Here is a 14,346-nt window from a genome sequence, read left to right on the forward strand (position 1 = left end):
CGTTTACTGAGATATTCTACTTTTCCACCTTTGACTTTGAATTGACACTGGAAACGGTGCACAGTGAATCGTGATGTTGTGAAATGTCATTATCCAGAGTTTTTGAATCCCTAGGGGGGAATCTGTATGTGCCTAATGACTCCATGAGCTTTATTCTTTTATTGTAACTTGAGCAGAATCACTGAGTAAAGAGACCATGCCAGCATTGATTCTCCCCCCCCCCCCCCCCCCCCCCCCTCTCTCTCTCTCTCTCTCTCTCTCTCTCTCAAAAGGACACTGACCTCTAGCGGCAGATGTATTGAATTACGCTTGTGAGCTTGTGTCAGTACATTTTAGCCGTACATGTGTTTCAATGAGTCTTGAGTGTCATGCAGATCACTTGGAATGTGATCTTAGTGTCTTGACGGGGCCACGCCCTTTTAGCATCTATTCTGAACAGCTGATTTGGATCTACTGTCTTTATAGCCACAGATAGTAGCCTCCTTGATGCACAGATTCAGCATTCAAGGGATGGGGAGGTTGTTGCACATGCTGCAACTCCCTGGCTTCTAGTTATGTGTGAGATTGTCCAAATGCAGATTTGATAGTCTTGAGTTGAAGATTACACACCAGCACATTGTATGATCATGTCAATCCTGTTATGACTATGATAACAAGAAACGGATCAACCTATTTATGCAGATGCATGAAAGGAATATCTTCTTGCTAGCTGGAGAAGGAACTGGCCACCACCCTGTGTAACCCATGGTAACGCCACCAGCTACAGTGGGTGGAGACATAGAGCTTTCCTGCTTCGGGATTGGCTGGAAACAGGTGTTCTGAGGTCTGGAGGAGCACTAGATTAGGCCGGGGAAGGATGTTTAGAACACTGTTTCTCAACCTCTTCCCCCGGGGACCACCAGAGGTCCTCAAATGCACCATTTAGGGGTCTGTAATGTACAATGGGTTATCTCTGGGACCCAACACTGTAATATCCACAGTGTTCATTTAAGTCTTGAGAGTATGCAAATGGAACCTTATATGGGGTCCATTTGGTTCCATTTGTACACTCAGAGTTACAGATCTGCAATGTAAGGGTCAATTTGGACCCCTGGTGGACACCGGACCCGATATTGAGAACCAGTTGTTTCGAAATATCGGGTTGATTATAGGCTCCATTTTTGTGAGGTTGCACTGTTGAGCTGGTATAATAATAATAATGATAAAGTTGTCCATACAGTTAAATAATTACCATAATTTACTAAAGGCAATATGATGTCTAATACATGTCCTCCACAACTATAATATTTACAGTTGTGTAAGGTAAAGATTGTTGAAAGTAGAAGTAGGTTAATGTTGCGGTAATGCGAATACAGTAACAGACTGCAGTTGCCATGGTCTTTTCATGTACCTTACTGTACTATGTAATTGGCCAGTGGCTGCTGGAGGAGGTAATGTGTTGTTATCTATCAACTTGCTCCAGATGTGTTGCCTGGATGCCAGGAATGTGCCCTCCAGGGACGTGCACACATAGACATCAAAGGGGGCTTCAGCCCCTGCCCTTTTACCCGTCTGTAAAACAACTGCCCTTTCCAGACCACGAATGCAGCATTTACTATGGTGAAAGAAATGTAAATGCCACTCCTTTCCATGCCATACCGGAAGGCAGCATTCAGGAGAATTGCTTTTTTCCCAAAGTCTCCTGAACGTGAACACAATATTTTGCGTTGAACAAATTTGTTTAGAAATCCATGTCGTACATCGCATCTCCACTAGCTAAATAGTGCTGGGTTGCGCCCCAAAATTCGCTGATCTACAAGCTCTCAACGCTTGGTAGGACGGTGTCAAACAGATTGCTTCATAATGATAACGCTTTATTAATCCCTGTGGGGAAAATCTTAGTCAAAATGGGCAGAACAGCAGCAACATAAACGTTGGATATATAAATCAACATAATAGACAAACGGACAAAGACAATTATGAATTATGTTAAGCCAATGACCAGAGATTTGTCAATGCATGGCTATTCATTCATAGGTGCGGACACGCCTTCGATACTTTCTCTTTAAAAATCCACCTTGATTCCAATCCATACTATGAAAAAGAAAATTACAATCATAATCTTCTCTAAACTAATATATAATTATTGTCTTTTTTTAAATAAACATTGAAGCTGAAATATATTGTCTGTATGGGATCACACATGGTGTTCTCTCCTCGATGGATGCCCACCCACACACTAGCCCCATTAAAGCCCCCCATGGGGGAGGACATAGTAGCAGTTGTTATGGAAACTGGACATAATGGCCTCAATGCTAAATTGTTCCATGGCCATTTGTGGTTGTGAGGTTTTAAATGTTGCATGGATTAAGGTGTGTACGTAATAGTGTATACATTCATTTATTGTGGCTTATATGCACAGTTGTTGAGGGAGGCCCTTATACAGTTCCACTCCACTACAAGGCCAAACAATTTTTAATTTGTCTTGTTCCTCCTTATTTTCTCATTGTGTCTCCTGAATCTGCACCTTACAAAGACTTGTTCGTGTGTGTTGTGAATGTGATGTGTTGTGCACACCAAGGCTGCTCACAATTCAATTCAAAGGAGCTGTATTGGCACGAGAAAACGTACGTTTACATTGCCAAAGCAGAAGTGGAACAAGACAAACAAAATAAAATAAAACTTGTGAAACTATAAAAAAATTCTGTCAGAGATATAGTTATTGGTCATTTGCTGTAAGCAGTGTAGGGTATAAACAGTGTACACACAATGGCTTGTATTCCTTACGGTGCTTGTATTCCATTTGACATCACTCTCTTCTGTGGCACCCCATCAATCGAGAGTAGGACCTGCAGATGTCCACAAGCAACTATTTAGTTTCCCCCATGCATGTTCAGGGGGAGGCAGTTTTTCCAGCACCACTGCAACCTATTTTCCACCTCCTCCAAATATGCCGAAGCTTACAGCTTGTTTCCATTGTGGTCCTTAGTATGGGGTATATATGGCATGTATTGTGGTGCTGGCGAGTGCATGACATGTATATGTTCATGATGTGTTAATGTGTCCCCATGGGAGGCATTGATGGACCTCTTGAAGCAGGAGGGGACCACGGACTGCATGAGCAAGTGAGAGGTTGAAGGTTGTGGACACATGCAGGCGCCAGGAGGTCAGCACAGGTCTTGATGACCGGCCCTGAAGGTTGTGGACACATGTAGGCGCCAGGAGGTCAGCACAGGTCTTGATGACCGGCCCTGAAGGTTGTGGACACATGCAGGCGCCAGGAGGTCAGCACAGGTCTTGATGACCGGCCCTGAAGGTTATGGACACATGTAAGCGCCAGGAAGTCAGCACAGGTCTTGATGACCGGCCCTGAAGGTTATGGACACATGTAAGCGCCAGGAGGTCAGCACAGGTCTTGATGACCGGCCCTGAAGGTTGTGGACACATGTAGGCGCCAGGAGGTCAGCACAGGTCCTGATGACCGGCCCTGAAGGTTGTGGACACATGTAGGCGCCAGGAGGTCAGCACAGGTCATCTTGATGACCGGCCCTGAGCCAACCGGATCACAGTAAGTCTTTATCCTGACAGAACAATTGCTCCCCTTCAGCGGCTTTGCGTATAATATTAGTGTATCAGAAAAGTCTCTTAAAGCTTGTCTTTCCTGGGGAGACAGATTTGAATGACCGATATATATATATATATATATATATATATATATATATATATACAGCTTTAGACAATGAGAACAAATAGGACACAACACATCCTGGTCAACTAAAGGTATGCATTGGGAGGTACAAATTAACTTTTGGGCTTAAGGGTTTCGTCACGCTTTCTTCAAATGAACCAGCACCTCCCCTCTCCCCATGCATGCAGGGGTCTATGGGCCCCTCGGATTGAGACTTCAGACTTCCTCGGCTCCTCCCCTTCCCCCAACCCCTAAGGCAGTGGTTCCCAAACTTTTTCATGTCAAGGACCCCCAAATTGACACTAATTAGCTCACAGACCCCCCCCCCATTTGAAAAGATATGCCTGCAGGGACCCCCATAAGAGAAGATTTTGATGGCTCTATAGCAGTGATTCTCAACCTGTTGAATTTCAAGACCCCCAGTTTGACCTGCATTATAGGCTACAGACCCACATTTAATGGCATTTCTATCTCTGCATGGGACCCCTAATTTATATTGTAAAAATAATATCATAATAATAATCAAATCAATGTTAATTTCATTTACAAAGGGAACCAAATGGACCCTGGAGTTATACAGACCCATAAGGGTCCATTTGGTTCCATTTGTACACTCTCAGAGTTACAGACCCATAAGGGCCAATTTGGTTCCAAACTATCATTTAGCTGCAGGGGACTCCCTGGAACTCCCTCAAGAACCCCTGGGGGTCCCCGGACCCCACTTTGGGACCACTGCCATATATAGGGCTTAAAGAAAACATTAATAGCCAATAGCCATATCGTTTATATAGAATCTCTGCAGCCTTTATCCACTTCAGGGTCGTGCCAGCTTCATGAGTCAGATGGAAAAAAAGTAAAAAACAATGCGTTTTTACATTTTATTAATTTTATTTTTACTCCGAGCACAAAGTTTGAAATTAAAACGAGTAATGTATTTATTTTTAAATCCACATTTGGAAACAAATATTTATTTTCTTGATTTGTAATTTAAATACTAATTGAAGAAACTTTGAATAGTTTTTTAAAAATATAAAATAACTTGTGGGTTTGTGAGTATTACTGATATTTTGTTAATATCCTATATTAAATTTTGAATTATCTGATGCATTTTCGAACTGTTTCAATTACATCGACATTGACGGGTAGGTATAGGCCTAACAACAACGGGTATATGCATAATGCATTCCTGACCAACGGGCATCGTTCCCAACGGGAATAACGGACCTATAATGAATGATGTTGGCAAACCACAAGGGCACTGTGCCGCACTGCACAATATACGTATTGAGCACAAAAGCTCCATAAGAAAAGATTCCACATCACCCATCCATAAGCCCCGGCTGGCCATATTCTCAGAACCTGGGCTATATATAGGCTATGGCATGCTTGCTTGGTCAGAGTGGGAGTAGCCTCGGAAACCAAGACGTTTTTATTTGGGTGGGAGCTACTATACGTTAGGTCTCTGCTCTAAATTGTCTTTCTTGTACCAACTCCCAACACTTGTCGTTCACTCTATACGAGTCCCCTGACTTCCCTGCCTTGAGTCTTCGTTGCCTGCTAGCCTGACTAGTCATATATACGCATGTGGCGCCTAACTTTGATAAGAGGTGGAGCCCGAGCAATAATAGGCCGCCAGTCCGAGCGGATTTGTGCGTGCGCATACGCGCACATCTTACATGGAGCGTTGTTCCCGATACCGACCCACCAATGAGCAATCTCAAGTTCAAGTTCATGGACACTGAGAGGAATGAGGACACCAGCACAGAAACGCTTGGTTTGGTTTGTCAGTCTCCTATATGGGTGGTGCTGAAAGGACAGCGCCCTTTTGTTGAGAGACGTGTTTGCAGTTCAGTACTGAACTGTCCAATATACAGTAGGTCTAGTATAGCCATAAAGTCCATGACAAACTCAACTCCATGCATGCCTTGCATGGTATAGGCAGCCCAAACCTATACTTATATGTCGACGCACTCAGCACTGCATGAGTGCATGTGTCAGCATGTATATATATAGTTTAATTGACATGCATTCTTATCGCATTTAAAAGCAAATGTTGAGGCAAGACCCTTTACTTTTTTATGGACAAAAGAGGACGCATCATTTCCGGACCGTTAGCTCTGATGCGCTCCTGCACACCACTGTCATTCCAAGGGTTTACATTGGGTATAGCATATACAACCAGGCAGCAATATCATTCTTCCTATATGGTTGTTATTCTTCTACTAGATTCTGTGAAATAGAAAAATAGGACCGGAGGCTTTTATCCCTGCAGGTTTGATATTTTTCCATGTCACAAGGCTGTATATGGGTCGGGCAGCGGGCGCGGGCTATACAACTGCATGGGACTCATGAGTAAGCAGTTTTGTACTATAGCTATACTACAAATAATGCTGTTACAAATTAGGTTATGACGTGATTATTATTTTTTTTGCTCCCCCCTGTCCGATATCGTATTGCTAAATGCTGCTTTACCCCCTTCAGCAGGATAACAGCATTTCCAGGCAGCGTTAGTTAGCCAAACAGATATTGCTGTTTCATAGTGCCACCTTCGCTCGTAACCGGCAAGGCGGTGGCTGTCTATAAGCTCTGGGATCGTATCAGATTCAGCCCCCTGCTTATACCGTCCGTAAACCATAACCTCGCATCACCACCACCCTGCAAAACAACACAGACAACCTGTAAGCATGTCGGCCACCGGGGAAGTGCCAGATTTCTTCAAGAATATGGGCTCCGACAGCCCCAGGGCACGGCAGAAATTCTGTGGCATGTTTTGCCCAGTGGAAGGATCCGCGGATAGCAAAACCTTGGACTTTGGTTCACTCCCGGCGGGCAACAAGGGGAAGACTGACGGACGAGTCATTGACAGACAAATGGACATCTCCCAACCGAAGAAGAAGGTCCAGATCCGGGAGAGCCAAGGAAAAGAAGCGCTGCAAAATTTGGATGATAGGGTAATTTTTTATCTCCATTGTTGTCCTTGTCATCTTTCTTTCTTTCTTTCTTTCTTTCTTTCTTTCTTTCTTTCTTTCTTTCTTTCTTTCTTTCTTTCAGGTCAGAAGCAATCTGTAGCCTACTACTAGCCTATACAGATTCTGTACAGATTCTGTATAGCTATAGGCTATACTGAAAACAAAACAATTTGTACAGGGCTATAGGCTATATGCATAAACTTTTGTTTTGACTTTAATTCCTTTGTTTTGTGGGCCTACTATTTAAACATTAGCACATGTTATTCAGAGGGCCGATTTTAGTTTGTTATAGCCTGTACCGTAGGTTATAGGTGACACAGTAAAGCCTGTACTGTATAGGTTATAGGTGACACAGTAAACTAGACAGCACGTTTTGCTTCCCAGCAAAGGGAGTGGCTTCTGTCATATATATGACGATGTTGATTTCCCTCTATTATTAAACAACATTTTAAATTGATATTGCATGTTTTCTTTATTCGTATAGGCTAATTGTTATTTGGGATAGACATTCTCTTCATGGCATGCCCAATAAGAGTTTTAGGTAAGCCTAAGTCAAAGCCTAGCCTACTGATGACCACACACACACACACACACACACACACACACACACACACACACACACACACACACACACACACACACACACACACACACACACACACACACACACACACACACACACATTGTGTTTCATGAGTGCTGCATTGGACCACACAAGGTGCATAACTTCTTCTCTGAGGCTATAGGGCGTGTGTAAGGAATCAATAAGATGCCTGCCCTGCAGTGACTTGCATGACTTGCAGGAAAACCCACAAAGGGTCTGAAAAGCAATTTGTCCCATATTGCAGGTGCAATGAAATTAACACTGCAGGAGGATTATAGGATTTTACTCGAGTTATGATAATGTCATGCTGGAATAGGCCGAGGCTATACTCCTATAGGCTACTCAAAACAGAACTTGATTCTTAAAATAAAACACAAAACATTCTAGACTACCTAAAATCTAAAATCACCAGGCACTAACTTCTATATCTTGACAAAATGCATTTGCAGACATCACATTTTAGAGCTTACACACACACACACGCGCACGCGCACACGCACACTCTCACACACACACGCACGCGCACGCGCACGCACACGCACAGGCACACACACACACACACACACACACAGAGAGAGAGAGACCACTATCTGTGGCAATAGCAATAGACCAAATCCCCAGAAATTAAACTAACGATATTAAATGTTGCTGTTCCATCCCATCCTCATCCAAGTAGAGTAGCAGTTCGCTTCACTTCTTAATGGAGCAGGGCGGGGTCTTGCGCATGCGCTTTTTGATTCAAAGAGATTCATAACTGAAGAGGCTAGATCCCATAGCCCGGAGGGACGGCCACACCAGAGCCATAGAGTATAGACAGAGTTACGAGAACTCCGTTCACTTCATGGGGCCAGGCTCTTCTACATAGGCCCAATCCCAATTGCCTCCCTCAATCCCTGAGCCCTGAACCCTCATTGACTTTAGTGACGTCAGCTGTAAGTGCTTGAGGGTGAGAGGTTGCAAGGGATCCAAATTGTTGTGAAAGGAATGGGACAGCACTTTGAAGATGAGTCCGCCATTACTTTGCATCACTTTATAAAAACTGTCCTTATTCACAGTCAGTGCCTACATGACATGTCTATCATGTCTATTTTAGTATTTAAGCTGATCGTTTTATTATTAGTTTCATAAATACACTTTCCTGTGTGATAGGGGTTGTAATATTCATATAATAATATTCATTATACATTGCATTTCCATATTCTTTGCTCATTAGTCATTTTGTCATCATATTTCCCTTATTATTATTATTGTTATTAAATATATAGCCTATCCTTCCATTCCGTCTCCCTTTGAGAACAGTGAGAAAGCACTGTTGTGTTTGTTGACATTCTAACAGCGATACATAACTAATTTGCATACTTAAATGATTGACGTTCGGAGGATCCCCCTCATTCCCCTGGTAACGCTATGAACTGTGGGTAATTTCTTTGCCAAAGTCAGCTAAAGTCAGCATTGATGCTGACTTTGGCAAAGGGCACATAAAGGGGCGGGGCTGAGCCCTCACTGACTTACCGATTTCAAATGGGACATCCCTCAAGCCCTCGCAGACTTCACATGAACGCGCAGCTAAGTCAGTGAGGGCTCATTGAGTCAGCAAGGGAGTGGATTGGGATTGGGCCATAGACTTCTATTGAATAGGGACAACCGGATAGACTCCACTGCATTGGAGTCTATGGGCTCGCGCGAGTACATGAACCACGTGACCAGGCTGTTTTCTGCCCCCTCAATCTCGTAACTCTGTCTTACTCTACGGCTCTGGGCCACACCAGGTCTGTGATTGGTTGTCTGGCTGTCTGTAATGTGAAAACTCAGAGATAAGCTTACAGAGCACATACTTCAAAGGTAGGGCAAGTTATAGGTTTTGGTTGAAACAAAACGTTTTTTTGTTCAAAGGTTAAAGTAGGCCTATACATATTCTGATAGTCATCGTTAAATAAAACGGCAGTCTCTCCTCCAACTCTATAATAAACTAAATAGTGTTGCAACTTCCAAGACTTCCAGACAGTTACCTTTTATTCTCATAATAATTTGTTTGTGTCAGTTCCAATTTCACTTGTATGTATTGTGTATCCTTTATCCTTCCTGTGTAAGTTCTTTGATTCGATAAAATATGATATCCGAAATCCAAAACTGATTTATTTCCCTCAAAAGCTGGAGAGACGGGGAGACTCGTCACTTTTACACTACCTATATGAAAGAGGGAAAAACCTATCCTGTCTAAAATACACCTTTTATTGTAAACTAAGCATACTGTATCACCATATTTGTAAACCGATGCGTCACCTGTTGCCTTGACAACCAACCAGCCAATCGCAGCCCGAACCGTTCCTCCGGGCTATGGGCTACTAGACTCCCAGTCCCCTCCCTCCTGTCTGAGTCCGTCTGTCTGGGAAGGTTTGGTGCATCGGCAGAGAACGGGAGTCGCTACCAGCAGGACCTGGAGGACGTGATTTGTATATTGTATTGTAGTTTGAGAAAGAGTTTGACCCGGTTCTTCACAATCCGTGGCCTCCCATCGACCCCATCTAAAGGATCGCACATTGGAATTTGACTCTTGATATTTTGACCTTTTCTTCTATATTAACTTAATCTTTACTCAACCTGCAAAAACATAAAAATAAACCCGCAAATATAGTCCCCGACCATCCCATTGAATTGATAGCGGTCCACGGAGCAGGAACGGAGCAGGACGAAGAGTTGAAGATGTCTGGCTATCAGGGCAAGAAGAACATTCCCCGCATTACAGTGAGTTGCGATGTTATTCTACTGTAGTATTAGAGTAGTAGTAGTTGGCTAAACTGAAAGGAAATCAAATGAAAATCACATTTTGTATGATGCCACAGCCCACACGACAGCATGGTGCGCTCGGAGGTGAGGTGTGTGCACATCTGAAACCTGCTAACTACAGAAGATGTAGCCTACTATTCCTGTCAAAAATAGGAACGGGCATCTGGCCTATTTTTAGGTGACAGCTCTGCAGGCTGCTGTGGATGGCTGCATGCAGAGAAATCTCCTGGTTTTTAGAGCATCTTTGGTGTCAAGTCAAGTGCTCCAGGCAGGCTCTGACTGACTTTCGGGGGTAGAATAGATAGATTTAAAGTGTGTGTGTGTGTGTGTGTGTGTGTGTGTGTGTGTGTGTGTGTGTTCTTAACATGCACAAAAGTGAAGAAGCTTCGGTGGATTTTTTTGCTCTAGTTACAACATTTTCATCACTATATGCTCTTTGTTACACACGCCGCTTCCTCGCATCCGCCCATCCGCTACAATACTGTGCTGGGGTGCCCCCCCCCCCCCTCACTCTCCTCCATATGGTCTGTGCTGTGCTCTCTTTGGAATTCAAACGCACGTTAAATTTGTCACGATACGGGGCACTTACTACACTTATATGGGCAGTGGTGGGTGGCAAGCAGCCTTTCCTGGAGGATTGCCCATGCAGAGCCGGCTGAAATAATGGCGAGTTGTTGCTTGCTAGCAGCCGTTCAATGAACGGAGGGGTGAACGGAGAGGGTGAACGGAGAGGGTGGGTGCCACCACCACCAGGACCTATAGTGTTTCCTTCCATGTGTCTCTACTTTACAGTCAAATCAAAGGAATATTTTGATTAGACTGAACGAGGTCACTATTTCCCCAGCGTTTGTCAGGAAATGAGTTGTGATTCATCCTCAATGGCTGCTATAGGCATGGAGCATCATGCCAGGCCAGGTGACCGCCTGCAGTCAGACATTCATTTGCAATCACCGTGCATCAGCATCACATGATCACATCAGACCAAAAAGCTTTATTGATGGTGACTTTATCAGTATAATTTACAGCAGACAGAGAGAGAGAGAGACCCCCTCTCCATGGTGTGCAGTGCATATACAGGCTTTGAAATGATGCAATTCCTTACTCCTGCTGACTGAGTCCTGCAGGCACCCATGCAAAGCACAACCTCCAACTAATATAATCTTTATGTTCACACACGCACGCACACACACGCACAGACACGCGCACGGACACACGCATGCCAGGGCCGGCTGCAGGATGAAATGATTGAGGGGTCAATTGAGATTTTTGAGGGGGCAAAAAAATATCATATTATGTTGTTACATCAAGCAGGCAGTGCCAGTTCTAGGACTCAGGTGCACATGGCCGGGTGCAGGCCTATAGATCCCTCAGTATCCAGCTGCACATGGCCGGGTGCAGGCCTATAGATCCCTCAGTATCCAGCTGCACATGGCCGGGTGCAGGCCTATAGATCCCTCAGTATCCAGCTGCACATGGCCGGGTGCAGGCCTATAGATCCCTCAGTATCCAGCTGCACATGGCCGGGTGCAGGCCTATAGATCCCTCAGTATCCAGCTGCACATGGCCGGGTGCAGGCCTATAGATCCCTCAGTATCCAGCTGCACATGGCCGGGTGCAGGCCTATAGATCCCTCAGTATCCAGCTGCACATGGCCGGGTGCAGGCCTATAGATCCCTTAGTATCCAGCTGCACATGGCCGGGTGCAGGCCCAGACCCCTCAGTATCCAGCTGCACATGGCCGGGTGCAGGCCCAGACCCCTCAGTATCCAGCTGCACATGGCCGGGTGCAGACCCAGACACCTCAGTATCCAGCTGCACATGGCCGGGTGCAGGCCCAGACCCCTCAGTATCCAGCTGCACATGGCCGGGTGCAGGCCCAGACCCCTCAGTATCCAGCTGCACATGGCCGGGTGCAGGCCCAGACCCCTCAGTATCCAGCTGCACATGGCCGGGTGCAGGTCTATAGATCCCTCAGTATCCAGCTGCACATGGCCGGGTGCAGGTCTATAGATCCCTCAGTATCCAGCTGCACATGGCCGGGCGCCTCTCCTTCTGCACCATACTCCTTGCTGTTTTGCGCTGCCGTTCACTTCCTTGTTCACGGCTCAGATAGAATGCCTCGTATCTCCTAATCTAGGGAGCTCTCCATGGTTCTGACCAGATGGGCATACTTCGGTCTTCATTTCTGACTTCAACAAGCCTCTCGTTTGGAATATTGTGACATTGTGAGGTAAAGACGGAACCTCATGCCTCGGAACGGAAGGGGTGGGGCGTGGGGGCTTTCAGAGTAAAAGCTTCCATATGTTCCCGGCACCCCGAGCTCCTATTTTGAAAGAAATCCCGGCGCTCACTGAGTTAACGGTTGGCCATCACTAATTGTGTCTAACCTGGTCATAGTCCTTAATGACCCCAGAGAATCTGATGACTTTTATCTCGGGTGCTTTGACTTTGAAGTCCTGCCACAGATACTCCAGGGACAAAACCTTGGAGGGTTTATTAATGTACATGAATTTGTTGAGGTGGCTCTCCTCCTGCCACGCTGCTTCTATTCCCTGCTGGGCGTCCAGATCAAAGTTGTGGCGGGAAGTCGACACCAGATCCTGGACGTAAGGCAGCTCGCCCCCAAATACGGCACCGCCGTAGTAGTAGTCCCCTTCGTGAGGGGCCATGTAGGCCTTTGAGGCTGGCCTACGTTCATAAGGAAACGCACTGCGCTCGGCGGTGTAATACCCTGGGTGTATTGCGGCGACCAGCTGGCCAAGAGTCTCCGTCCCCCACCGAGCAGAAAGAGAGTTTGTAGACTGTTAGTAGCAGACAGTGCTGCCTGCCACACCCCTGTAGCAATCAATGTTCATGGTGTGCTCTTCTCACTGCCTTAGTTCAGCTTGACAGTATTTGCTTCATAGAAGCTTCTCTGATGATTTTTTAATTTTTCTTTAATAATTACGTATCTAAAAAGATTAGTCTGATTTCAACTTCTATGCTTTGTTGCACAGTTTTGCACAAAATGTGCGGAAATAGAAGTGTAAAGCTCATGATGTACCCAGCTGTGTACCCGCAGAGTGCTGCTGGGTGTATTGTATTTCTTTAAGTGCATGTATTTGGTCTCCCTGCACTTCTATTAAGACATTTAGATCCTGTGTCTAGGTTGGACACACCCTTCAAAATTGAGTTTCTTTCACTGTGGGCGCTGGGGGCGTGTTGCGTCATCATTGCCCATACCCGAGGCGGGGTTGGCGAAAGGGCCTTTCTGTGTGGAGTGTGGAGTTTGCATGTTCTCCCCGTGTCCCCTAGGGTAGGTACCCTCACAAAAAAACATGCAGTAATCCTGGTCTCTAAACTGCCTCCCTCTGGCCAGCCTGATGGAGGGGAAAAGGAACTGGTCGGAAAAACGTGTTCCTTCCACGCGCTACGTCCGGCCGGGGAAACTCCCCCCTGTCAGGTGAAAAGAAGCAGCTTGGACTCCTCAAGCATAGAAGGAAGCATGAGGTCATTCCGCTGCCCCCCCCAGGTTGACAGAGGAAGTGTAGAGCCCAGGATTACATTAGATAATTGACACTGGGTGAAAAAATGGGTTGCAAAATTGTGGGATAAAAAAGGTTTCTCCACAGAGCAAGCAGGCAGGCTCTACTAGCTCAGTGAGAAAATTGTCAGCACGCAGGAGACTTAAGTTAATTAAAACATCTGGGTTAGAACAGGAAAATTACATACTAGTGCAGTTTTAAATTGATTAGTTCGATTCACTGTTGCAACTATACTTGTAAGTACTGCAATCCTAACAATAATACTTTTAGTTTTTGAACAATGTAGGTTATGTTTATCAATTATCATATAAATAATTATGTGTACTGCTGCGCCATTTTTGACTGGGCTCTAGTGCCAGAGAGCAGTTGAGAGATCAGAGGATTAGTAGCTGTCACTTTCCAAATTAGCAATTAAGCCGATCCTAAGTGGCTTAGTCTCGCAAGCCAGACTGTTGCCTCCCACAAATTTTCAAACGCTTCCGTCATCCAGTCTGGAGCACGGACGGAAGCTCTGTAATAAAGACGATGTGACGCCTCCTTCCCACTTCTGTTTAATCGTGCAACATTGTTTTTAAATACATTTTAATAGTTTAATGTAAAAAGGTATTTAAGATATATTTTTGTGAGCAGAAATGACGAACCGATCGATGATTTTCCCAATTGGATTCTTCATACCACCAAATTTAATCACACAAGTTAAACTTTCTAATGTCTAGTCTGTTTCTGACCATTCATAGATAGAAACATGAGATAGGAAAATAGCTGTGAATATGCTTCAGTGTAGGCATAAATGAC

General features: G+C 45.0%; 1 protein-coding gene across 1 annotated transcript in view; it reads left to right on the forward strand.

The window, feature by feature from the left end:
- The first annotated feature begins 9,685 nt into the window (after positions 1-9,685).
- Positions 9,686-14,346, forward strand: part of dpysl2b (dihydropyrimidinase like 2b) — a 45,000-nt gene continuing 40,339 nt past the window's right edge. The window contains exon 1 of the mRNA XM_079524529.1: positions 9,686-9,985. Coding sequence (XP_079380655.1) covers positions 9,944-9,985 — 42 coding nt within the window. The 5' untranslated portion in view covers positions 9,686-9,943. The remainder of the gene's footprint in view (positions 9,986-14,346) is intronic.

This window comes from Electrona antarctica (genome assembly GCF_951216825.1).
Source record: "Electrona antarctica genome assembly, chromosome: 16".
NCBI classification, from domain to species: Eukaryota; Metazoa; Chordata; class Actinopteri; order Myctophiformes; family Myctophidae; genus Electrona; species Electrona antarctica.